The sequence below is a fragment of the Archocentrus centrarchus genome, chromosome 1 (assembly GCF_007364275.1).
Source record: "Archocentrus centrarchus isolate MPI-CPG fArcCen1 chromosome 1, fArcCen1, whole genome shotgun sequence".
Taxonomy (NCBI): domain Eukaryota; kingdom Metazoa; phylum Chordata; class Actinopteri; order Cichliformes; family Cichlidae; genus Archocentrus; species Archocentrus centrarchus.
In genome coordinates this window covers 17,065,671-17,091,940 of record NC_044346.1, presented here as the reverse complement: position 1 = coordinate 17,091,940, position 26,270 = coordinate 17,065,671, and the positions used below count along the sequence as shown (strand labels likewise).

The following is a 26,270-nucleotide window of genomic DNA, read 5'->3' as shown; positions in this document are numbered from 1 at the left end:
TACATCACATTATTTTCATCACATGAATTATTTTCAACCATAATTCAAGTCTTGCAGCAAAAAAACAAAACAAAACAAAAAAAACTTTCAGTCAATTCCACCTTGAAGGGAATGCAGTTGTTAAAAATAGTTTACAACAGGGGTGTCAAACATAAAGCCCGTAGGCCAAAACCGGCCCGCCAAAGGGTCCAATCTGGACCGCTGGGTGACTTTAGAAAGAAGAAGGGCATAAAAGTTTGACTTTTCACTAGATTTTGGTCAGTGTTACTACCTTCTTACTAACAAAGACATCACCCATGGCCTAGCATGATGCACCTAAGCAAGAAAATAAAAAATAAACCATTAAATAACAGAACATTTGTTTTTTTTTTGGTTTTTGTTTTTTACCATTACTAAAATAACAAAAGTTCTTGTTTTTATTTATTTATTTATTTTTAAACAGTGGGTTCACTGTAACATTTTTTAAAAATAATGACATTCTGCAAATTACCAGAAAATTTCAGTTTTTACTTACAGAACAAAGAGCTGCCAATTCTTTTTCTGTAATTTTATGCATTTGTTTCTTAAAGTGAGGCATGCTGGCAGATTTTGTTTCCTATAGTTTCTTCATAATGCAGAAAAGCTGAGTTATATTGTTGACGTCACACATCTCAGGTATTAAACGTGCAGTTAAACTTCTTTACACTGAATGAAAGGGGAGACAGCTGGCAGTGTGTTTTTTTTTTAAAGACATTATGAGGCAGTACTGTAGTTCCACTGGTCCGGCCAACGTAAGATGAAATTACCCTCTATGTGGCCCGTGGCATAAAATGAGTTTGACACCCTTCCTATAACCCTTCCTTCCATAAACATCATATCAACAAGCAGAAAGGATCTACTCTCACGCATGCACCTTAGCGACACAGTCGTACAGTTAAAGTCTACTCACATTACACCGTTGCTCAAGGGTTTGGAGTTTATCTGCAGACAGATTTAGTACATGTACTACTCCACTCATATCACAGAGGCTGATGCTCCAGACACCACTATTTAATTACCACAACAGTTTCTAATGAGCCATCGACCTTTTAACCCGATAGACACAATGAGCCGTCATAACGCAACTGAAAATGAGATTTTGAACACCTACAGAGGCTTTTTTTTTTTTTTTTTTACATTAAAAATGATTCATGACGAATCAATCCTTGTTGTTGAAATAAAAAAGAACCATGATTTCCTTAAAAAAAAAAAAATAGAGAATTTCAAAGTGACTCCAAACTTTTGAGCAGCAGTGTGGTAAAAGTGCTCATTCTCACTTTTTTGTGATTATCCATACATCAGTACAGACCTGCCAGCAGAAGCATTTATGCTGTCTAAACATGCACGCACTATCACAGCATAGATTGTGTACTCAAACTTCAAACAGATAGTTATTTGCAGTTTGTTGTAGTCTCAAATCCAGTAAACGTAACCATTTAAATATTTCCTGCAAGCACATTAAGCATTCAATATAATCCTAGTGTGAGCTTTTAGCTGGAGCTCAATAAGTCCTTGATATGTTGAGGAACAAACTGGAAATACCCAGTGAAAAGAAAGCATACATGCTGATTATAAACGTAATTAAACAGAAATACTATTGTCTTTGACAGCAGATTTCAAAATTAATATAAATAAGACGCAGCATCCACAAGTTAAAGCAGAGAGAGGTGCTGCTGGTTTGAAAGGCAGCAGGTTTCACGTGAAGGCCGAGGACCTGAGATTTTCCAAAAGCTCAGAGAGACGCGAAGAAAAAAAGACAAAGTAAAAGTCAGTCAGCAGAGGTAACTCCACAGAGGATCCAGACTGTAGAAAAATAAAGACTGCCTTTCTTATTAAGAGAAATCGTAAACAACGACCATACAGCAAAACTTCATGATGACCGGGGTGATTGAAAGGCATCGTGCTGAATCCATTCTCTCACTCACTCACACACATGCACACGCACGCACACACACACACACACACCTTTCAGACAAACTGCCGGGGTTTCTGTGGGACAGCAGCAGCTGAAGCCAGTGTCTTGGCTGCTTCCTTGGCCTTCTCTGACGCGCCCTTCACTGTGTCCCTGAGTAGCCGCTGGGGCGTCTCTCCTGTGGGAACAGAGCGAGGGTGAGACAGGAGAGAATGAAGCAGACAGGGATGTGTAACACTTCGAGCTTCTTGTTTGAAGTCATGTGCTCACTTACACTTTTTAGGTAAATTTCTTGTATTTGACTCTCTTGAGTTTCATCATTTACTAGCTTGAAAATTCTCCTGTCCTTTTTTTTTTTCCCCCCTCAGCCACCCACAGAAAACAAGCACACAAAACAACCTTCTGTCTCCATTGACCTGCCAGAGGAAGACCGATATTTAAAGGCTGACCTGACATGAAAAGCATCAAAGAGGATCCTTTTATTAGAGTGAATGCAAAGTGAGCTCCTCTCTGTGAACCTTGTTAACCTTTATATTAATCTGAGTGTTCAGTGCAGAGCTGTGTCAGGTTACTAACTCAGACTGAATAAGGGAACAATCATGACTTTTTCCTGACAGCTGTACAGGATGGAAAGGTGACAAAAATGAAGAAGGACCTTCATAAAAAAATGAGACAAGGGTTCTCTGAATCAGTCTGCAAGTGGTGCACACTCCTCATCTGTATGCTGTTAGGAACTGCCTCATACTGGATTCAGAGCCAGAGGCTGCACAGTCTATTTGTGTCTGCCCTGACTATGAACCCCACCCCCCCAACCTCGTACAAGAACAACAACAACCTGAGTCACAATACGACACAGTGATTTTCCCACAAACATGAGATGATAAGGAGAGCCGTTCCCTTCCATTCTACACGTTTATTCTTTTTAAACCGAGACGCACACACGAACTGCGAGGATGTGTTAGTGCTGCCGCAGGGAGAGAAGGGCTCGTCACGTGTCTGAACGCTGACAACAGCAGCAGGGAGTGACCCTCAGGAATTCATAAGGGCCAAAAAACAAAATGTCACATTTTTACAAAGAAGCAATAATAAAGCAAAAATTGCTTATCAACTTTAAATGTTGCAAGCAATATTTAAAAAAAAAAAAAAAAAAAGTGTGTATGCAAGTCCAAAAAGCATTGATCAGTGAATCTATCAGCAAACCAGTACTATCACTAGTACTAGCAAACTATCAGTAATCCATAAAAGAGCTTCTGGAAACACAAGGTACTTTCTGATACCCAAATTCTACCCAAAGCCACCTGCCTGATAAAAGCACCTATAGGATGTCACAGAGGAAAAAAACAAACACATGGAAACATGGAGGAACAGGTTGCTGTACATGGAGACTTTCTGGAAGCTAAATGATTTCAAACTACCTGGGCACCATCATCAGGAGAGATGGAGGAGCGGAGAATGACATCAAGAACAGGCTGTGCAGGTTGGGCAGGTGAAACAGTTCAAGTTTGCCCCGGACCATTTCCTGTGCGTCACCCCCCCCCCCGGCTCCTGTCTACCATCTACTGCACTATGCAAAACACTGCTGAAAATACATTTCTTCTTTATAATGCCAAAGTGATGAATATCCATAAATGAGCTATTCAATGACACAAATTTCAACTTAGAAAAATCTGTTTCATCACATAACAAGATTTTAAAAATTTCTTAACCCCAGAGGTGTGGCTATTTCTGCTGTTGCAGGATTCTCCCATAGATTTCCATTTAGGACTCTTTCAGTGCCATGCCGCTCTCTTTTAAAATCTCTGATGCTGCCCAATCACCCGTAATCAAATAACTGCAGGTGGTGATACTGCTAAACAAAAAAATTTCCTCTTCAATAAATCACATTTGAGTCCACTGGAGTCAAACTTTAGATAAACAGGATCATTCTGAGTACCAGCTTTTCAGATATCATTTAATATTTTTTGATGGTAACAACAATGCTAATTAACTGATATCAGCATGAAGATGCACTGACTGAATGTTGAAAATAACACAGAAGTAGTGGGTCTGACACTCAGACGAAGTGCACTTGTGTTTTGGATCAGCTGGCAGCAGAGGCACACGGACTGAAGAGCACTGCACGAGCTCAGAGCCTTCTTAAATTCATCGTTCCCACATCGCTCCAACTTTCCCTGTCATCATCCCGTAATCAGAGATTTTTATTTTGTAAACAGGGCCGTTTCATATAAAATGCATACACAACCCAAACAAAGAAATAAAAACAATGGCTTCAAGCTTTTCAAAAAAATGCTGGAGGTGTTGTCTCTGTTTTGCATCACACATCATTGACAATACTGCCATACAATGGTAACATGCAGTAACTGTTGCCACTTCCCCAAATGGTAGAAGGTCTTTCTTTTGCCTTTAAGTTTCATGTAAATGGACAGTAATGCCCGACTTTTACCTTTTATAAAACCCCAAAGTGAAATAAACTAAATTCCTATAGCTGCAAAAACAAGAAGAGAAATCCACAACAAACTGAACACTTGTAGTGCAATTTGGGTTTATATTCTGGTAAAACAGCACTATTGTTTGTTTGGACTTTCGCTGTAGATTTTTAGCTGGATATTAATTAGAAAATTAATTTGACATAAACATAGTCAGTGACATATTGTGTGTGGGGGGTGTCACTTTTCTCCACTTAGAGATTTATTATGAGGATATTCTCCCTGAACTCTGTCACAACTATTACTATGGCCTCTATTGTTTTGTGAGGTCATAGTTACTGTGACCTATGATCACCAAAATCTAAAATGTGTAGTCACTGGTTACTGTGTTAGAATCCCTTTTTGCCTTCAAAACCACCTTAATTCTTTGTGGCACAGATTCAATGAGGTGCTGGAAACAAAGAATCAAAGATTTTGGTCCACATTAACATGGACCAAAGCATCACAATTGCTGCAGATGTGTTGGGCTGCACATCCATGAAGTGAATAATAATAATACTCAGGTAGGGTGTAGCATTTGAATGATGCCAAGTTGGTACTAAAGGGCGCAAGTTGTGCTAAGAAAATATTCCCCACACCATTACACCACCACCATGCTTTCATGTTGTTTGTGCCAAATTCTATTTTCCAATATGAGCCTGTGTGAATTGTAGCCTCAGTTTCCTGTTCATAGCTGACAAGAGTGGAACCTGTTGTTCTTCTGCTACTGTAGCCCAACTGCTTCAAGATTTGATGTGCTGTGCATTAAGAGATGCTCTCCTGTATATCTTGGTTGTCATGAGTGGTTATTTGAGTTACTGTGGCCTTCCTATTAGCTCAAAGAAGGCTGTCCACTCTACTCTGAACTCTGGCATCAACACGGCAAGCTCACTGGATATTTTCTCTTTTTCAGAACATTCTCTGTAAACCCTAGAGATGGTTGTGCGGGAAAATCCCAGTAGATCAGCAGTTTCTGAAATACTCAGACCAGCTGGTCTGGCACCAACGACCATACCACGTCCAAAGGCACCTTTCTTCCCCACTCTGATGCTTGGTTTGAACTTCAGCAGGTCATCTTGACCGTGTCTACATGCCTAAATCTGATGAGCTGCTGCCATGTGATTGGTTGATTAGATATTTCCATTAACAAGTATCTGCACAGGCCAACCTAACAACGTGTCCGGTGAGTGCAATCTTCTCTATGTGAAGGTTTGTGCCAAATTTGAAGGAATTCCTTCAAGGCTTCAATGGCCTGACGATCCAAAACTTCGCACCCGTGTTTAATTTATTCTAAAATAAGAATAACATCAGGACTAACTAAACAACACGTCATCTACTTCTATATGCTAAACTACTATTTAGGCCAATTGCTCAGACAGGGTAGAAAATTACTACCTCAGCTACACAGTCTACTCTGTGTGGCATCATGTGACAACCCTGGGCAAGGCCTGGGATGGCAGATGGATGCCTCAGTCCTAACACACTTACCATGACGCTCAGCCTGATGCCGATCCCTGCAGCGCCATGAACAAAGGGGCAACAGGACAGAACAACAACAATGGGAGAACACTTTCAGAGAACCGCACGCTGCATCAGCACAACACACAGTTTGGAATAAAGTAAACCTCACTCATCAGGGATCGGGGCTCAAACTGGGCACTAGCCTTCTCATCCAGGGCTTCATATTCTTATTTGTGGGAGGTTAAAATTGACTTTCCACACTCAGTGTATAAATTATTTGAGCATAACAACATAGGTGGTGAATAAAGTTAAATTTAAAAATTACTTCTATGTTCTTGAATGTGAGTATTTTCAGGTTTTCCTGGTCTTCCGTCATTTTAAACTAAATATCTTTAAGTTGTTTTTTTTTAATCCAAAAACAAGAAACTAATGAATCAGTACTATATATATAAAAAAAAAAGACTCATCTGAAGATGCATTCATCTCTAACTACTGCTGTTGTTTTTGTTTGTTTGGTTTTTAAAATACATTTCTTCAAGGACTTCATTATGATTTGCTCTATGATTTTCTGTTTACGCAACACTGACTACCTAAATTATTTTTGTCTGAGCCTAAATTAAGAAATTGTAACCATTTGTCACTGTAGCTGTCATGGTTTCACAGCCCCCTGCCTTTACACACGGCACACAGCGGAGTGACTATCTTCAAACTATTTAGTGCAAATGAGATGTTAAGACACAGAAGGGTTATTTATTTATTTATTTATTTACTGTTAGCTGTGTCAGCATCTCGGGAACATTAGTGTTGAGTCCTGAGTGCCAGGAGTGAGACACTTCAGGTTTTTTTTCTTCTTCTTTCAAGAAGCTGTTATGACAGCGGTCCTGTGTTTCTGGGGGGAAAGAAAGCTCTGTTTCCTGTTTAAGTTTTTTCCCCTTTCCAGAAATGGCAACAGTTAAAAATAAGCTGTTTTGTTTTCCTCTACTTTTTCTCTTGCACTCTGCCCTGTTTCTGCTGGAACACTCATGAAGCAAACATACCCTGCAGGTTGGACAGCGCGTATTCCAGCCCCTTCATGGCCTTCACCTGGTTGCTCTTGAAGCGAGCCAAACCAAATTCCTGGGAGAAGACAGAACAGGAAATGGCTTTACACGGGGGAGATGTCTGGGAAACAACACGGTCTTGTCACTTCGAGCCTCTGGGGATATCAAAACAAGTCTGACACCCTTCCATATTTAATGATACCAATTTTAGGCTGATGTATTTTTTGCCTCAATTTCATTTCTCCCACAACTTTATTTTAGCATGTGCACTGCACAAACTAAAAAAAAGATCTGAACATTCAGTATATCAACCTCTACAGTAAAAATAGTAGTATCTATTCTATCTGAACCACAAACATATATTCATACACCCTAGGTTAGATGAAAGTAGGTGAATTTAATTCATTCTAAGAGTACTTTGTTACTATCCTCATGCCATTACCAACCTGTGCTGATTAACTGCCATCTAACTCACATTAAGGATATAAAAACTCTTATTCAACAAAAAGCATATATTTAGGACCTTGTGTATATTTCACATAGGACAGCCAGAGTGCAGATCACATATATAAGATGGGAGAAGCCACCATGACATCATAGATTCTCATTTTGAATTTGCAAATTAAGTTATGCTAGACAGGTTTTGATGGTTTGAGCAAGGAGGTGATCTTACTAAACTGCACACTCATACAGTAGCGACTGGTCAATTAAACAGTAACCACACCCTAAATCACACCTCTCAATCTTTAATGTTCATTTTACTCTATATAGGACCATAATTCAAAAAAAAAGATCATCATGACTTGAAACTAGCAACTGAGACCTAAAACTTAGAAGGAAAGTGCTAACTCTGAAGTCATAAATCAATGAAGAAGTGTTGTAATTTTCTCAAAGATTTCTGTACAATCTGACTTCTTTATGCAGCTACATGAGCTGCCCTCTGCTGGCAATTAGAAAGAATGCAGATCTCAGGCACACTTATACACAGTCTATATTAGGTGGCGTCTGTCTGTACCTGAATAGGTCTGGAGAAGCCATAAATGCTCGAGGATATCCACGCCTCACGCTTCAGTTGTGTGGTTGCTGGATGCTCCACTGAGCCTTGGAAAACACAGCGCTCTTCAACAGACTGTTTGGGAGAGAAAAGTGACAGCAGATTACAGTAAATTAAGATGCAACTCGACAGATTTACTATGGAATTCATAATCTCAGGATTTTAAGGAACTTGTAGCCTTGACAACAAGATCCCTGGGGTCATAAATTTTACTAAAGACAATATTTCCTTTTACCATTTAAAACTGCAACAACTACAACTGAAAAAAGTGTTTTTATTTAAACATTTTTGTCAACAACTGCACAGAAATACTATTTCAAAATGTTTCTCACATTTTTCCATCAGTGTAGCATCTCTCAGACTGAAGTAGATTAAAAGCAAAAGTATAATAAATCCACGCTGCAGTGCAGTAATGCAGTACACAGCAGTATGTGAAAATAACACACCTTAAAGCCATAATGTACAAGCCATGGTGAGATTCCTTCTTTCTTAGGTCATTATTACATCTGAACAGCCTTCAAATACTCGCTTCCCATGAAGCTCAGAATAACTGAATATGTATTTGCTCCTACCAGATACGCCTGATTGCACTATGCAGTAATAGCACAGAGGTCAGTCCATGAGCAGAGTGGGCATGGTGTGAAGTATTAAGTAAAGACAATAAAAATATAAAATTTATTTGCGCATACAAATTAATGTGCAAAATAAGGACCTCTGTTGTTGTGTGAATTGATTTCTTTATTCCTGTTATTGAGTGTGCCAGACTCAGACAACCCACAGCACTGTTGAGTGCGGTCAGAAATGTGCTCTACAGCACCTGTAACCACAACAGTGATGTGAGACAACGTTACTCTCCTCATATCACAGCAACAAGATGAGAACTCTGAGAGGAGTCCTACACAGTTTCAGGTGTGAAAAAAAAACAAAAAAAAAACATCTTTGCTTTCACAGCAAATTCAGCAGAAAAACTGAGCGAATCAACTGGAAATCAGATTTCTCCAAAACACAGTGTCACAAAGGCACTGATGAAAACTGCAGGGAAAAAGACAACACATAGGAAATTGGCTGCACGTTACTTAGAATCTCAGTCAAATAGCTCAACAAGCAGACAGCAAAAAACAAACAAACAAACAAAAAAACAAAACAAAGCCTCACCATGAGAGTTGTGTGGTTGAGGTTCCAGGTGTAGGTGGTCAGGGTCCTGTTCACAGGGTCCACGATGGAGTCCTCGATGATGTACACCGAGCGAGACATGCCAGTGGGGAAGAACCGCTCCGCCCAGCGAGGCAACCGATTGGTCTTCATTAGAAGCCGTCTGGAGAGAAGCTGGTGGTCCGGTGTTACCTCTCGGTACACAACATCTTCGGTGAGAACATGGGTGCTGGGCAACACACAGACACACACACACGTCAGCTACATGGTTACTGTCAGATTTCTCATTTGTTTCTAGGGTACACTGTGTACTATCAAAGTATAAATTGAAACAAAAAGTCTTTCCTAAGACCTATCAGAAACTTGTATATATTATATATCCATCCATCCATTCGCTTCTGCTCATCCTGTTCAGGGCTGCAGGGGGGGGGGGGGGGGGGGCTGGAGCCTATCCCAGCTGTCATAGGGCGAGAGGCAGGGTACACCCTGAACAGGTCGCCAGCCTGTTGCAGGGCCAACACAGAGAGACAAACAACCTTTCACACACACATTCACACCTATGGATGGAGATTATATATATATATATATATATATATATATATATATATATATATATATATATATATATATATATATATATATATATATATATATATATATATATATATATATATATATATGCAACCAAGAGTCAAAACCAAGTGTCCAAATATTTTGATGTTGTATAAGTAGTACCAAAAAAAAAAAAAAAAAGGAATAAGCATAAATCACCCGCCCCTTAGATCAGCTAAACTTAGTTTTACTTCTCTGATGCATTGTCTCACTTCCCAATCTTTGTTTTTTTTTTTTTACTGCAAGCCTCCAAAAGTGAAACAATATGCATGTATTACCTGTAGGAGTAACTACTTCTGGAGATTGATTAAACAATCCAATAAAAAAAAAAAAAAATTGCACTTCATCCTTATTTTAACCTTATAAACTAACAAGACTGCTGCAGGTCTTTTTGCACAATTAATGTAATTCATACTTTCTGAATGAAGAGGAGATTTGGGAAAAAAGTATTTTAAAGATATGACAGCATTCAAATATAAACAAAAACTATCAGTCAGCAATGATAATACTAAAACCAAAATGATTCATCAGTAATTTATTAACTATCAGTAAGGAATTTCATGGCACTCCATGTGATAGCTAGCAAAATATTTCATCACACTGTTTTTGGTAACGTTTGTGTGCACGGCATTCTATTTACAGATATAGTGCTTTTCTACTCTACCTGAGCACTCAAAGCACGTCATACAAAATGTATCATTCACCCATTCACGCACATTCATACAAGCACTTATATATCCAGATTTCTGTCTAACATTCACACTGTATGCATCAGGAGCCCAAGGCTACTTTGGCATGCAGATGGCAGCAGCCAGGGATCACACCATCAACTTTCCACTTAGTAGATGACCTGCTCTACCTCCTAAGCCACCCTAAATATCTCAAAATGTTTTGTAGGGATGTAGAGTGGGGTCAAATAAGCACCTGAGAACAAGTTCTCTGCAGACACTACAAAACTGCTAAATATGCCTTATAATTACCATAGTTATGCATTCCAAAAACATTTTTTTCTTGGTGATAAAATGCTGATAATGAAAATGCTTGAGTACCTGAATGGGTTTGGGTACCTCTGCCAGAAAGCAGAGACAACATGGTCCCATGTACTCTTGATGTCGGTGTTATTACAGAAATACTTGACCATTTTCCTCTTGTTGATGTGCAGGATGGTGTGAATCCCAAACCCTGAGGTCCCTTGTCGTGATTAAATAAGTGAAAACGTTTGGCGCTGACTCCATCCACAGTCTGGTGTGATCCTGCAAAAGTGAAAGGAGCAATCAGTAAGAAGGACAAAGAAACTTTCTAGATTTTGAGTGGTGCAGTTAAGTTAAACTAAGTGACAAGCAATATTGGTTAGTGTTAGTTTGTTGTATAAAAAAAAAAAGTTTCACTTGATTTTTGAGAAAATTCATTTTAAAGTTTATTCTGCTTACAAGTTTTAAAATAGGATGTTAAATGTTCTTCATCTTGGATGCTTTAATCCAGCATCTCTATTAGCCTTCTCAGAATTTTGCTAGACTGTCAAAGCACGTTTTTGTTTTTAAAGGCAGTTTTACTGTTTCCTTCATTCCCTTTGTGCACTGTGTGCAAGTACACAGTCAAAGTTGATTCTTAATTCACTTCTGAAAGTCTTAAAAGGGTGCTCTGAATAAAGAGTATTTTACTGCACAGTGCACACTTACTGGTCACTTTATTAGGTACACTTGTTAGGTTGGACCCCTTTTTGCCTTTGGAACTGCTTTAATTTTTTGTGGCACAGATTCAACAAGGTGCCAGAAACATTCTTCAGAGATTTTGGTCTATACTGACATGACAGCATCACACAGCTGCTGCAGATTTGTTTGCTGTTCATCCATGATGTGAAACTCCCGTTCCACCACATCCCAAAAGTGCTCTATTGGATTGAGATCTTGTGACTGTGGAGGCCATTTGAGTACAGTGAACTCACTGTGATGTTCAGGAAATCAGTTTGAGATGATCTGAGCTTTGTGACATTCTGTTGCTGAAAGCAGTCATTAGATGATGGGTACAATGTTGTCACAAAGGGATGGATGTGGTCAGTAACAATACTCAGGTAGGCTGTGATGTTTAAGTGATGCTCAGTTGGTACTGAGGGGCTCAAAGTCTAACAATGAAATACTCCCCACAACATTACACCACCAACAACAACCTGGAATTGCTGACAGAAGGCAGGATGGACACATGCTTTCATGTTTATTCCGATCCTACCATCTGAATATTGCAGAAGAAATCAAGACTCATCAGACCAGGCAATATTTTTCCAATCTTCTACTGTCCAATTTTGGTGAGTCCGTGTGAACTGCAGCCTCAGTTTCCTGTTCTTAGCGGACAGGAGTGACAACCAGGTGTGGTCTTCTGCTGATGTAGTCCATCTGCTTCAAAGCTTGATGTAGTATGTGCTCTTCTACATCCCCTGGTTGTAACACGTGGTTATTTGAGTAGCTGTTGCTTTCCTGCTTCAAGCAGTCTGGGTTTTCTCCTCTGAGCGCTGGCATCACAAAGGCATTTTCACCCAGAGAACTGCCACTCACGTGATATTTTCTCTTTTTCATACTGTTCTCTGTAAACCCTAGAGATGGTTGTGCGGGTAAATCCCAGTGTCTGACACAAACAACCATGTCATGCTCAAAACCACTGAAATCACCTTACTTCCTCATTCTGATGCTCAGTTTGAACCTTAGCAGCTCGTCTTGACTATAATCTACATACCTAAATGCACCGAGTTACTTTACTGCCAGTGCATTTAGGCATTAAGGCCACTCATTAAGTTAATGAGACGTCGAACAGGTGCTGCTAATGTATGTGCTCCAATTTTGTTTTTAAGAATTGAAGGTCTCTGAAATATTTTTAAGTCAAATTACAGCACTAACTAATTAAATATTTTTGTAATCTTATTTATTTTTCATAACTCCACAGATCAATATTAAGTTGGTCCTTACGTAATAAGTGCGTATGTCACCTTGACGTATGGTTGGCTGGCTGTCGTCAACGTTAGTTTGCTGAATAGCTAAGAGCTACCTGGTTAGCTTAAGAAACGACTTAATTTGCCAAATAATTCAAGTGATTAACTTCTAAGTGCTATACTGAGCGTAAGTAAAAAAAAAACTACTACGACTTTTTTTTCACAGCCTAATGATCACTGCGTTGAGACTTTGACAAGTATTTCACAGCAATAATACCGCACTTCAAGTTTCGTTAGCCGTCCCACTATGTTTATGGGCAGTAACCGAAGTATAAAAGGGTTCCGGAAATAAGATCATCTTACCTGTAGTTGCTGCTACTGATATACTGTTCTAATACATATTCACTGTCTGTTTGTTGAGCCTTGAGCCAACAAATTAACTGACGTTAGCTAATTATATTCATAATGCTGTGTGAAATAGGCCGGTCAGTCAGCCCAGAGCCGTGTGGGTCGGACCGCTTGACAGTATTGCCACTTCCGGTTGTTGTTTAAAAGTAAAAGCATTCATAAACAGTTCTACTGCCACAGGTTAGAGGCAGTTGAGTGATGCAAAGACCTAAGTACTGCTAATCCCCGAACTTTGAACATTTAAAAGAAGACAATTAACGAGAAATCTATACAGTTTTCGGAAAAGTGCGCATGAAATACTTATATTTGCGTTTACAGTGTGAAGCGTCGTTGCAAGCGTAATATACGACGTCACTACACACGTGATATCACAAACCCCAATTATCAGCAAAACGTCATCACAATGAGTTACTGTGACATCATCAATGATGTCATGAAAGAGTCCGATTTCTATTTTAAAACGTCCTTTTTCAAAATAGAGGCCATTAAAGTGAGGAAATTCTCCCCAGCCAGGGTCACAGGTATGTTTCTCAGAGACCCGGAAGACCTCCAAAGTCTTCTGTTATCTGCAGGCCAGGTAGTGGTGCCCAGTGCAGGCATTAGTCAGAAAAAAAAATAAACATGAACTGCATGAATGACAATGTAGTGAAGTCACTCATTTCTAGAAGAATAGTGACAAGATGAAGCTAATGAACAAATTTTACAGTTTGCTTATTTGTTTATTTTGAATTCAAGTCCTTATGAGGTCACAAATCACCCTACTGTAGTATCTATGTGATTACATAGAAGCCCTTCCCCATTCGTTACCTCACACATGATGAACTTACCGAACCATCATCTGCAAAATAACACATGATGAATAAGCACCTACAATTTTACTATAAGTGTGCTTATACAGTAGATGAAGCAGCCTCTGTCCATGATGAGTATCAGTACAGGTGTTTGGTTTTTTTTTGTTGTTTGTTTGTTTGTTTTTTTCTTGCAGTCTTTCTGAGAATTGCACAGTCTGACCGTGGGATAAATTTGCTGGCACGTTTACTCCTCAGGAAGATTGTGGCATTGTGTTAACCCACACCTGAATGTCCGAGCAAACAGCCAAAATTTCTGCATTTATAGAGGAGCTCACATTTGCTGATGATCATTTAATCAAGTGCATTTGATTAACAGCACCTGGCTGCTACCTACCCTCTTAATTGCTATGGAAGAAATAAGAGTGTACTGCAGTGTCCTGTGAACATTTTTCTTTTTCATGTGTCTTTCAGCCCTCTCTGCCCAGACTCATAGCACAGTTTGCAACACAGACTTTTAGAAATCCATGGACTATTGTTACTACATTGTTCTTTTTTGTTTGTTTGTTTTGGTAAAACTCCTCCAAACCCACAAATGCTTACGACTATGGAGACACAGCACTGTCCCCTTAAAAGGCCTGTTAAAACTGGACGCTGTCAGTTTTGTGTTTTATTTTCTAGTGGATTGGATGACGCATAGACATGACAGTACCAAACATACAGTATCAGTATTAACTGTTGATGAAAACCACATTAATTCAGGTTCTGATCACTGCGAGGCTCTTGTTTGTACAGTGTTGTGTCATGAATATGTCATCAAAAACCAGTTTCTGGATCAGACCATTCACAGATGCTTGCACCTTGCTATCATTCTTATCAGCACATTTTTATGTTGATTTCCACAAAAATCAATGAGTTTTCTAACTGTAACTGTATTATAATGAACCAAGCAATCAAAGCAGCTTGGAGAGCCCTGACTGCAGGCATCAGAAGGGCAAAAGTCACATGGGTCCAGAGAATTAAGGGACCCAGCTCTGCCTGATGCTCTTAATAACTTTTGCACCTGCTTCATGGACTCCACAGACTTTGGTGCAAAAAATTTGCAATGATTGGTCTGAGCACCTCCCTCTGAAATTGTGTCCTGGACTTCCTAACCAACAGGACACAGTTTGTCAAGATCCATGACATCTCCTCCTCCCCCATCATCCTCAGCACTGGATTCCCTCATGGCTGTGTGCTGAGTTGTCTCCTGCTCACCCTGATGACTGTTCAGCAAAACTCCCCATCCACCCCTGCACACTGAGGGAGCAGCTGTGGAAGTGGTCTCTGGGTGTACATCTCACTGAGGACCTTACCTGGAGTCACAACACTTCCTTCCTGGCTAAAAAGGCACACCAGTGCCTCTACTGTCTCAGGAGGTTTGGCGCGCTGAACTCAGGAGCTCAGGCCTGAATTTATTCCACAGATGTGTGGTGGAGAAGAGTGTCCTGTGCTCTTGCATTACTGTGTGCAATGGAAGCTGCTCTGCGGCAGTAAAAAAAAAACCTGCACTGTTGACAGCAGCCCCCCAACAGCACAGACATCTACAACAGCAGATGCAGGAATAGAGTCTCCTGTATCTTGAAAGACACTGATTGTCCCTCTCCCCTCAGGCAGGAGGCTGCAGAGCATCAAGAGCAGAGCCACCAGCCTGAGGAACGGCTTCTTCCCGGAGGCTGTAGGACTGTTGAAATCTGGTGGTGCTCTGTAGTCTCGGCTGCTCCCAACCAAAGGTGACAAACATGAGAAACCACTTGTGTCTTTGAACTGTCCACCACATGTTCTTATTTATCCAGTCTCCAATCTCATTGTATGTCCTGTATAATGTCAGTAAAGGCATTCTATTCTATTCTATTATACTTAATTTATGTATATATTGCTATTGTGTGTTCTCATTCTTGTCAGCTTTTAACCGGGACCTGACTGCAGAATTTCATTTCATCTCATGTGAATGCATGCATTTGAATGGCAATAAAATACCTGAATCTCCCAATCTTTGAATCCTTTAAAAAATTGCATATGTATTAGTCCTCCAGTTTCAGCTCATCCAGTAGGTGGGGCACTAGAATGACTCGAATCGTACAATACGTGTCGCGTTTCCGGCTCTTCTTCTTCGTTGGTGCACTTGCCTGCAGAGACAAGTGTCCTCCATGGTGTCATTGTAGGTGTTTTAAGGTTGAATAACAGTAAATAAGAGATGTCTGGGTACACACCAGACGAAAAGCTCCGTTTCGAGCAGATAACAAAGCTCCGGAGGCAGTGGCTGAAGGACCAGGAGCTCAGTCCGAGGGAGCCCGTGGTACAGGCTAAACCACCGGGCCCTGTCGCCAAGTTCTGGGCTGGCTTTCTGGAGCCCAAGAGCCTGTGGAGGGTCTACGTGAGTTTTCATAAACAGTTTACCGCTTGTGATGGCATTTTGAATGTAAAGTAGCTGGAATAAAACCGACCGGTTTATACTGTAACTGTTGTTACTGTTACCGTTTTATTAAGGATAACAGCCAGGGTAGCTGTTTACGCTCCATACTATACACACCGTCTCTACCTTCAAAATACAGCTCACATTGTGATGTAAGGTAAAATGCCTCTGTTATAGCACGTAGTGTCGGTTCTTTTATTTTAGATGATCATTTAAACATCTGATACATATGGTATCGGTACACATGTAGGAAAATGGGAAGATTTGAGTCAGAATGATAATTTTATGCAAATGTCTTCCTTAGTTAGTGGCCCAGTCAGTTAAAGTCTTAGTGAGACTTTCCCCCCCTGATTATTAAAGGAAAACAGTTTATTTAGTCTACCCTGGAGTATCTATTGTTATATAAACTAAGTTGCGTTTTTAGTGCAACGATGGAATGATGAACTGCAGAAACGTAAATTTTTTTGTAATGAATTATTTGTTTACTTGCAACAAAAAGAAATGAGCAAAAAAATATTGTCCAAATTGGAGTTTTTAAACTTGGCATCACTAAAGTCTGAGGCGGCATTGACAGTGTACTCTGTAGTATAGTACATAGAACATATTTATGGTTTCACTGATGCACCGCTGAGTTTTGACTTGTGGCCTTCATCAGGGTCATTGTCAAACATATTACAGGCGAAACTTTAAAAATAATTGGTGTATATAAGAAAATGCAATGCACAATGCTATACCGAGCCTATTAAACATGTTCTTTGTAATATTTTATGATGATCCTGATGATGGCCACAAGTGTATAGCAGCTTTTACCTCTACAGATTTAGGTAGGTGAACAAACTTGCTGTATTCACGATTGGTGCATCCCTAGGTTTTAGAAATAGTGAGACAAGGATAGTCATTTAAAAGAACATTACACAGGAGGTACACTCTGGAGAGAAGAGGAATGAAAGTCAGTATGAGTAAGAGAGACTATACCTGTCTCCCTCTCATTCACACACGTAACTGAAGCTGCAAGGAGTAGAGGTAGTGAAGGTGGACGTGTTTAAATACCTGCGCTGAGCCATTCAAAAGCAACAAACAGTGCACAGGAGACATGAAGGAGAGAGTACAGGCAGGATGTGATTTATGACAGAAGGATAGCAGCAAGAGTGAAAGGGAAGCTTTACAAGATGGTAGTGAGACCTGCTATGATGTTTGGTTTGGAGACAGTGACGCTGAAAAAAAACAGGTGGCAGAGCTGAAGATGCTAAGGTTTTCATTGGGTGTGACTAGAAGATTAAAAATGAATACATCAGAGTGGATATACTGGAGAAAGGGTATTGGAGATGGAGCTGCCAGACAGGAGGAAGAGAGGAAGACCACAGAGAAGATTCCTGGATGTAGTGAAGGAGGACATGCAGAGGGTTGGTGTGACAGAAGAGGATGCTAGTGCTAGGGTGAGGTGGAGGCAGATGATCTGTTGTAGTGACCCCTAAAGGGCCCAAGCTGGAAGAAGAAGATGGTATTTAATAATATGTCACAGAATATCACAAATATGCTTGAGAGGGCTTACTTAAAGTCTTTAGGTTCTTGGTTTAAGTTGTATATAATGCAGAAATGTATCACAGTGATACATATTCTTTTATTTATATCAAGGTAAAACTGTATTATGTATTTTTGTTAATTTGATTTCATTCATACAGTTATACATATTCCACCTGTCTTTAGTAAACAAGTTCAGTCACTGTAAATGTTATGATTCATTATGTAGTACTCTTTGCTGATATGTGTCTGTGTCCTTACAGACCTACAAAGCATACAGAGGTGGAGTTTTCACATTAACACGGCTGTTGATACCTGCTTGGATTGTTCACTACTACGTGAAATACCACATTGCTGTAAGTTTGCACAGATGTTTGAGATTATTTGTGATCATTTATTGCACACATGTACATCTAAACTCTTGAAATTAGCCTTGGTTAAGTTTAGAAAGGGAAAGGGAAAATAAGTATCAGTATACACATCATGCTAAATATCAGTGTCATTGTTTCTCACAGCAAAGGCCATATGGCATTGTGGAGTTGAAACCCAAGCTGTTGCCAGTAAGTGTGACTCATTTATTACTTCCAACAATAGATCGTTGTTTCTCATGTAATAACTTTTCATTAATAATTATTTCTTTATATATTTGTGTAAATGCATCTGAATGTTTGACCAGCCATAGCTAAGACTTTTTTTTTTGGTTATTGTTTTTGTGCTCAGGGTGACAAGATCATGGAGACGGGCGAAGTTGTTCCAGAGCTCCCTGAGACCCACGGCCATCACTGAAGATGAAAGATTTCAGTTATTTCCTTGAATTTCTGTTGTAAAAATTCTGTATATGCAATTAAAATATTCAAAAGTTATGAGTGTGAACTTTCCTTTGCAAAATAATGTAGTGATATGTCCTATTAGAATTTTTTTTTCTTAGCGATTATACAAAGTGTACAATTTCTGTCAAGGGACGGGTATGTCCATAGAGTTCTGGAAAAGGGCAGCATGAGGACTAAACCAGTGCATGAAATTTTGAAGCATATATATTTTTTTGGAGGGAAAAAAATCTTAGTAACTGATGTAGAGATCAATAGTCATGAATGGTTGTGAGCTTTTATTTTGGGATTTATGAGCACACTGGATTACCAGGAAGGAAACATGGCAATTAAATTGAAAATGTGTGGTTGGTAAAATTCAAACTTTACAGTTCAGCTTGCAAATACAAACATGACATATTAAACCATGAATCGCTGCACTGAAGGAATCCTGTCATCAAACCATCCATCCATCCGTGAGGTTTTACCTTTCTGGTCTATAGATGCCAAACCCACAAGGAGTTGAGCCATGAAATTGGGCATATGTATTCTTTACTCTTCAAAGATGTGCAACATAATATTCATATTCCTGGATGTTTAGTACCCTTTGTATACATTGGCTGTATATATCTGAAGTGGGGAGTTTTCAGGTTGCTAATGCTATGGTAATATATGCTAATGATATGGAGTCTCTTTCACATGTCTAATTGGCTTAGCATAATCATGTGATCATATTGTGCTGTGTGATTGGCTTTACCTACTTGATCATTATTGACTAAAATGGAGAAAGTGGGGGTTCCCCATATCTAACTGACCTAGGTCACTGAACAGGTGGCAGTAGCTAGGTAGTGAGAAACTGGGGAAGCCCAAATTTCCAGTTATTAAAGAGCCAGTCTATTTATACTAACAGGTCTAGGCTGCAACCTTATTAGTTAGCCTGTGATGCCAACTTCTGATTGGCTGAGCATTGTTTATCATGTTGTTCAGGGATGACTCATCATTGAGCAATATTAAAGCCATACCTACTGCTCAACAATATTGCTCAAATGTAAACAGCATGGTTGCATGATGATTATAGTGCTGTTGCACATAATTCATTGATATCAGTAGATTATGTAGTATCAGTGCATTATGTAGGTATATTCCTGTATAGACATGATGTGAATACCTTATAAGTGAATGTGAGCGTCGATGGTTGTCTGTGTCTCTGTGTTAGCCCTGTGACCTGTACCCTGCATCTCGCCCTATTACAGCTGGGATAAGGTCTAGCCCTCCAGCCTTGAACAGGATACGCGGAAGAGAATGGCTGGATGGAGTACTGTTGATACTGAAAACACATTTTTGTGTGTGTGTATATATATATGTATATATATATATATATCTTTACTAAGCCAGTGGTGGCTAAAAGAATTTGGATCAAATGTTAGGGCAAGGCCTCCAAATGAGGGTAAAATAGTTTTGCAGAAGGTAATAAGATGTCTGTTGAAGGGGTTTCTGTTATGAAATGGGGCTGTAATATCTGCATTTGTTTGATATTTTTATTCATCATGGGAGGATGCAATCCCCTATTAAACTAAATTGAGAAAACTTGAGAAAAAAGAAAAACCTGAATATTTACAGTATATGTGCTGATCATAAAAATGATAAAAAATCAAACTCAGTGCCCTATTTGTAGTTTCATAGAAAATTATCCCATGCTTCACCGCTCCCTAATGAAACTGTTGTATACTCTTGCTACAGGTCAAGGGCACTGAAAATATACCAAACTAGAAGGGCACTCACCCCAAATGTTCTATGTGCCAATATTACTGTACACTCCAGTAGATACCACCCAATGTTGTCATCCTCCATCATAAATTACAAGATCAGAAGACTAGAAATTTATATACAGTAATTGGCTTTTAAAAAGTGTAAAATATGTTGCTCTCATAGTGGTAAAGAATCCTTTTACAAACAGACAAACGCGACCAAAAACATAACCTCTCTCCACCTATCGGTGAGGGAGGTAATAAATATGAAGATGGCGCTTAATATTATTGTGAAGGGCGCAAGTTATGTTTTTTTTTAAATCTGAAAATTGCGCTTTTATTGTGAAGGGCGGAAGTTGCTCGTTGAATTCACCGACTCAGAAAGAGGGGTTCACAGTCCTGTCAACAGACGCTCTAGGAATGACAACTGTATAGTAACTAATGGGTTTCTACAAGAAGGGAAGGAGTAATCAGTTGCCAGCCGTGTTCGTGATTGTCTGAAGGATTCAGAGGTAAATATTACCCAACTTTTTTCACACGTTCTGAGTAGCCGCAGAGTTCCCAGCCTCCGTGTAGCCTACGCGGCTAGCCTGCTAACTTGAGCTAACCAAGTTAATGTGTGCTCGAAGTACTGTTGGCAGTTTTGGTAGTTCACGTTAGTGTTTATGTAACAGTTTATATAACACAAGCCGTTATTTTCTATGTACCAGCTCTTAAAAAGTCGAGATTTGTGCTACAGTTTCACGACAGTTTTCATTTCTCTAAAGGAACCATAACTGATTGTAGCTGCTAAGCTAACAAAATGATAAAGAGAAACAAAGTGGAAAACGTGGAAAGAAACAAAAAGAGTGTGGAGTCAGCCAGTATTAGCGTCATTGCGATATATACATGTCTGCCAAAATTAGCGATGGCTATGGAAGAAATTTTTGGGCTGTAATAACGGTGATGTAGCTCCTTAACAGTTGCTGCGTTTGGCTGACTGTAATAACATTACTGTTAACAGTGTTGCTCGCCATGTTCTCCTCAAGCCATACTACAAATAAATATAACGATATAGCAAAATAACAATGTTATTTTGCTATAATAACATGTTATTTTGCTATGTTATTTTGCTCATGTTCGCTGAGCAGGAAAACAACACTTTAGTTTAAGTTAGCTTTTAAGTGTGGACATACACATCTTTTTTCCTCCATACCTAGAGGGCCACACGTTAAGATTGTATGTGGTAATGATGTGATATTGCAGCAATTACAGATTGTTTGAGAATAAAAGTATGGGTGGAAAGTAATTGCTTGTTTTCTGAAAATTAGAAATAGTTTATTATAAAATTTAACATTTAAGCCTTACCAGTATATCAGTGATCAGATATGATCCTGTCATGATGTGGTGTCTTTACCTTAAGTTAATACTCTGAGAAATCCTTCACTAGACTGACATTAACCCTATCATTTACTCTTTTAACAAATATTGGCCAAAACATCAGAATTTCTTTACTTACTCAGCCGTAAAAAGTCCACTACAAGCTAGAGTGATAAACCCTGTTTTAGGATCATAATGCTCAAAGAACAACAAAGTTGTTGTAAAAGTCTTTGCAGCCAACAGAAAGATGGTTCTAAGAATATATATATTTAAATTTTTATTAATACTAGTACTGATCACCAGGGAAAGAAAGACTTTAGATGCTGTTTTAGGTTATGTTCAAGAGCATAAATTACCATGGAGAAGTGAGCCTCCTTCATATTAGAGAAACCCAGGGTTAACCCTGAAGTTACCTGGATAATCTGCTGCTGAAAAAGGTGTATACAGTATATGTGAAAAAATGTTTTTAACTTTTTTATTGTTTTCTGTGTTAAGTCTGACACAGAAAGCAACTGAAAAGTCAGCACATACATGTCTACAATGTAAAATGTTATCAATGTATAATTTAAAGTGACCCACTCAATAACGTTGACTGTATAATTTAGTCACAGTGGAATAAAGTGCATAAAGTTATACTGTTGTAACAGAGTTAAAATAAATATAAGTAATATAAAATTAAGCTAGTAAAGTTTATAACGCTCAAAACTTAACTCTGCGACTGCCTTTTTAAAAATGTTCGCAATTGTATTTCCAAATTGCTAATTATTTTAATTTGTTTTTGTCATCATGTCAGATCATGTCAGCAGTAAAGATTGCCCTGCGTCTGAGCCAAAAAAATGGCAGAAAAAAACCCTCTGAAAAGACGTCTGCGGAGGTGTCGCCTGACTCCAAGTGTCCCATCTGTTTGGACACATTCAGCAACATTTCCTGCCTGGACCGTTGCCTTCACAGGTTCTGTTTCCGCTGCATTCTTGAGTGGTCCAAGAACAAAGCAGAGTGTCCACTGTGTAAACAGCAGTTTAATTCAATTTATCACAGTATAAAATCGGAGCAAGACTTCAAGAAGTATGACCTGCAGCCAGTGGACAATGGCTCTTTTGGTTATTTTCAGGGAGTGCGGTTTAGATACCGTACAACTCTCACCGCAGCCCAACGACAGATGCGAGGAAGGATGTCTCCAGCTCAAGACATTGGTATAATGTCTGAAGGCCCAACAAATTCTTCCCAACAGCGGCCAGACCGTTACATGCGGCGCATGATGATGAGGCTGGCAACCCAAAGGAGAGCGGCGAGGGAAGGCAGGGCGGTGGCCAATGTCCGAGAGCAAGAAATGATAAACTTTAGACGGGAGCTATACCGACGCGGGGTGAGGGTTCGAAATGTTCGGGATGGTGGCCGCTCCCGAGACACCTCAGCTGAGTTTTACCGAAGAAATCCAGCCTGCCTTCACAGACTAATCCCCTGGCTGAAAAGAGAACTAAATGTGTTATATGGGACCCATGGCTCTTTGGGCAACATGGTTCAGCACATCATCATGTCACACATTACACGTTATGACATGGAAGATGGAGCTATTCAGGAAGAGCTCAGGCACTATCTCCATGGTCACACAGAGCACTTTATGCACGAGTTCATCAGCTTTGCAAAGTCCCCATTCAATATGGAGGCGTATGATCAGCACGCTGTCTATGACTGCCCAGCCCCTTCCTCAAATGAAGACAGCAGCTCCAGTTCATCTATAATTGCCATCTCAGAGGATGAAGAGAACTCTATGGAGGTGAACCATCCAGAAGACTCCACTTTGAGCCACGCTGTGTGGGATGATGAGACACCTGGGCCGTCATATTCTACGACAGCAGAACAGGGCAGAACAGAGCGTCTGTCAATCCCAGACTCAGACTCTGACAGCAGTTTGGAAGAAGAGACACAAGAATTTGGGACTTCTCCACAGCAAATGAGTTCTCTTAACCAAACAGACCTGACTCAGGGCGAACGCAATAATGAAGAGTGTGTGTTTTCTGACAGTGATGACTGTGTCATCGTGGGTTTTGTTAAACCAACAGCAGATCGGACTCCTGAGGTGGTTCAGCTCTCCTCTGACTCCGAGTGGTCTGCCAATGAAGATACTCAAGAAGTGCCTCTTCAACCTCAGCATATTCGTTTCACCAGTTGCAGTCCAGCAACTTTACAGAGCAGTGATCGCAGTGGGGCTGGATTATCAGAAAATATAGAAACCGATGATCATCGCCACTTGGGTTCAAAAGAAAGATCTAGCAGCTGCAAGACATCCAGCAAGTCAGACAGAAAAGGTTCGGGTAGAAGATTTGACAGTAAAGAGAGATCTAGGGAGAAGCACAGATCAAAGGACAGACACCATAGGAGAAAGAGGTCAAAAAGTAGAGAACGCAGGCACTCTAGCAGAAGCCCGATGATCTCCCACAGCAGTGTCAGCACTTATTCTGCTGAAAGAAGTTATTCTTACTCCGGTGGCAGAGACCACTCCAGATGTGACAGATATAATAGGGACAGTGATTACACCTACCAGTCATATAGCCATTACACCCAAGAGAGAAATGATAGTGGCCTGCATTACACACAGAGGCACTCCTACTATTACAGTAGACGCAAGTGCTCAGTTTTCCGTTCTCGCTCCAGGAGCCGCAGCAGAGACACTCAGAGGTGGGACAGGAGGCGCTCTCGATCCAGGACTTATTCCAGCAGTTGCTCCCCTTCTGCAAAAAAAAAATATCACCATGACAAGCCTGGTGGGAAGAGGAAATACAAAAGAAGACATCTAGAGGATCCTTCCAGTACCACAGTGTCTAACCCCTATGCAGAAGGCGACTCCTCAGCATTAAAAAAACATAAGAAAAAAAGCAAAGAGAAGCACCGTAAAAAATCCAAAGAGAAGTCTCGAAAGACCAGCAGGAGTCTCAGCGTGGAGCTCCTCAATGAGGAAAAGGCACACGAGCGAAGCAGGCGTCACCATAAGAAAAAGAAGAAACATAAGAAGAAAAGCAAAAGGCACAAGAGTAATGAACTCACGGAGAAGCACTCACCCGCTATCATTACCATTGATAGTGACAGCGATTCTTTTGCCAATGATACTATCATTCAGGCCAGTAGTGCTGATAATAAGCCCATGGAAAATTGTACAGATGACACAGCAGACCCTGCCGTTACAGATTCACTGTTGTAATCATATTTCAGATTTACCCTCAGCTGCTAAAGCCTGCCACCAGTGTTTTAAGATCACAACAGTGTTCAGTAGGGTGAAAGCACATATCATTTAAATGCCACGTCAAATGTTTGCTACAGTGATGTTTCACAGGACACTGAGACAAAGAAAGAATGATGTATACATAATAAGAGATATGATCTTTTTAGGTCTCAGTGGTCTGATTTCTTCACTACCACTTGAAACAATCCTTTTTATGTGCTATGTGCTACTATAAGTAAGACGAATGGAATAATATTGAGAATGTCCCATCTTTTTTTTTTTAAAGTCAGTTCTTATTCTGCGAATTCTGTTGTATTATGTGCTGAGGTTTTCTCAGGGTTAATGTTGATTACAAGTTGTGTGTTGTCATAACTCAGCTATAATCTGGAGACAAAAGAATATGATGATTTGATTTCAGAATAAATTCTTTTGTATTAAATTTTATTTCTAAATAAATTTTAAAGAATCATTGTGTGTCTGGGAAAAGAGTGTTTCCCCTCGTTTATTATATATCAAGACATCTAATAAACCACACTATTAATCTTTACTTTAAAATGTGGCATATAGAAGAGTCCACAGTTGAATCAACAACTGAATGGTGCCCAGGTCCTGTGGCTGCAAGGCCAAATCATCACCCCTCCACCACTGTGCTTGACATTTGATATGAGGTGTTTGTGCTGATATACTGTGTTTGATTTTTGCCAGACATCTCCACTTTGGTTTTATCTGTCCAAATGACAGGATATAGAGGAGATATATTTTCTGATTTCTCTGAGCACTGCACAGTCTGACATTGGGATGAATTTCCTGGGTCCACTTCTGGGAAGATGGGAAGATTGTGTTGAGATAAACCTGAATGCTCCAGACCAGCAAAATGGCCCAAACCTGCTTTTATAGAGGTGCTCACACTTGCTGATCAGCAATTAAGTGCATTTGATTAGCAGCAGCTGGCTGCTACTTACGTAATTCTTAATTCCCATGGAAGCAGTAAGGATGTGCTTAGTTTTTCAGAGGACTAAATACAATCACATGATTGTAGGTAAATGTAAATATGCAACCAAAATGAAAGTTAGTAAATCGTCTTTATTGATCAAACAAAATCTTGCATTACCAGTTTTTCATTATATATTTAATGGATGTAGACAGTGTCTGGCTGATGAGTGTAGAAGTACAGTTATTTTTTTGGCAATGGACGTTTGACGTGATCACTGAGTAATATACAGATGTAAATTCTTTGTGTGAAATTCAAACATACAGTCAATGGCATATTTAACTTCTTGTCATTTCATATATACAACCCTACCTTTTTTCTTTTTCTTTCTTTCTTTTTC

General features: G+C 39.7%; 3 protein-coding genes across 4 annotated transcripts; 2 read left to right on the top strand and 1 right to left on the bottom strand.

Moving 5' to 3' along the window:
* Positions 1–635: 635 nt before the first annotated feature.
* On the bottom strand, positions 636–13,379 carry LOC115786449 (PRELI domain-containing protein 1, mitochondrial-like). 2 transcript variants are annotated; one of them, XM_030738609.1, is made up of 7 exons: positions 12,998–13,379; positions 10,764–10,967; positions 9,106–9,331; positions 7,912–8,025; positions 6,894–6,972; positions 5,884–5,909; positions 636–2,108 (listed from the first exon to the last, which is right to left on the bottom strand). In XM_030738609.1, the coding sequence occupies exons 2-7, from the start codon at positions 10,853–10,855 to the stop codon at positions 2,073–2,075; spliced, it is 573 nt and encodes a 190-aa protein (XP_030594469.1). In that variant the 5' UTR covers positions 10,856–10,967; positions 12,998–13,379; the 3' UTR covers positions 636–2,072. The 2 variants fall into 2 exon arrangements, with proteins under 2 accessions (XP_030594469.1, XP_030594461.1); XM_030738601.1 differs by lacking the exon at positions 5,884–5,909 and having other exon boundaries at positions 12,998–13,376.
* A 2,586-nt stretch (positions 13,380–15,965) lies between these two features.
* ndufb6 (NADH:ubiquinone oxidoreductase subunit B) lies at positions 15,966–18,669 on the top strand. Its single transcript, XM_030736466.1, has 4 exons — positions 15,966–16,246; positions 18,070–18,162; positions 18,322–18,366; positions 18,527–18,669. The coding sequence occupies exons 1-4, from the start codon at positions 16,067–16,069 to the stop codon at positions 18,590–18,592; spliced, it is 384 nt and encodes a 127-aa protein (XP_030592326.1). The 5' UTR covers positions 15,966–16,066; the 3' UTR covers positions 18,593–18,669.
* A 2,040-nt stretch (positions 18,670–20,709) lies between these two features.
* toporsa (topoisomerase I binding, arginine/serine-rich a) lies at positions 20,710–25,425 on the top strand. The gene is made up of 2 exons (XM_030726913.1): positions 20,710–20,872; positions 22,513–25,425. Exon 2 carries the CDS (start codon positions 22,516–22,518, stop codon positions 24,916–24,918), a length of 2,403 nt encoding a protein of 800 aa, XP_030582773.1. The 5' UTR covers positions 20,710–20,872; positions 22,513–22,515; the 3' UTR covers positions 24,919–25,425.
* Positions 25,426–26,270: the final 845 nt, after the last annotated feature.

What these genes read in the sequence shown, in the direction of transcription:
- LOC115786449 (XM_030738601.1), bottom strand. Translation starts at nt 10,855, where the DNA reads ATGGTCAAGTATTTCTGTAATAACACCGACATCAAGAGTACATGGGAC. An exon ending in AGGTACCCAAACCCATTCAG is followed by an intron (nt 9,332 to 10,763) that starts GTACTCAAGCAT and finishes TGTGTTGCCCAG; the next exon opens with CACCCATGTTCTCACCGAAG. An exon ending in CGCGCTGTCCAACCTGCAGG is followed by an intron (nt 2,109 to 6,893) that starts GTATGTTTGCTT and finishes CTGTTCCCACAG; the next exon opens with GAGAGACGCCCCAGCGGCTA.
- ndufb6 (XM_030736466.1), top strand. Translation starts at nt 16,067, where the DNA reads ATGTCTGGGTACACACCAGACGAAAAGCTCCGTTTCGAGCAGATAACA. An exon ending in AGAGCCTGTGGAGGGTCTAC is followed by an intron (nt 16,247 to 18,069) that starts GTGAGTTTTCAT and finishes GTGTCCTTACAG; the next exon opens with ACCTACAAAGCATACAGAGG. An exon ending in ACGTGAAATACCACATTGCT is followed by an intron (nt 18,163 to 18,321) that starts GTAAGTTTGCAC and finishes TGTTTCTCACAG; the next exon opens with CAAAGGCCATATGGCATTGT.
- toporsa (XM_030726913.1), top strand. Translation starts at nt 22,516, where the DNA reads ATGTCAGCAGTAAAGATTGCCCTGCGTCTGAGCCAAAAAAATGGCAGA.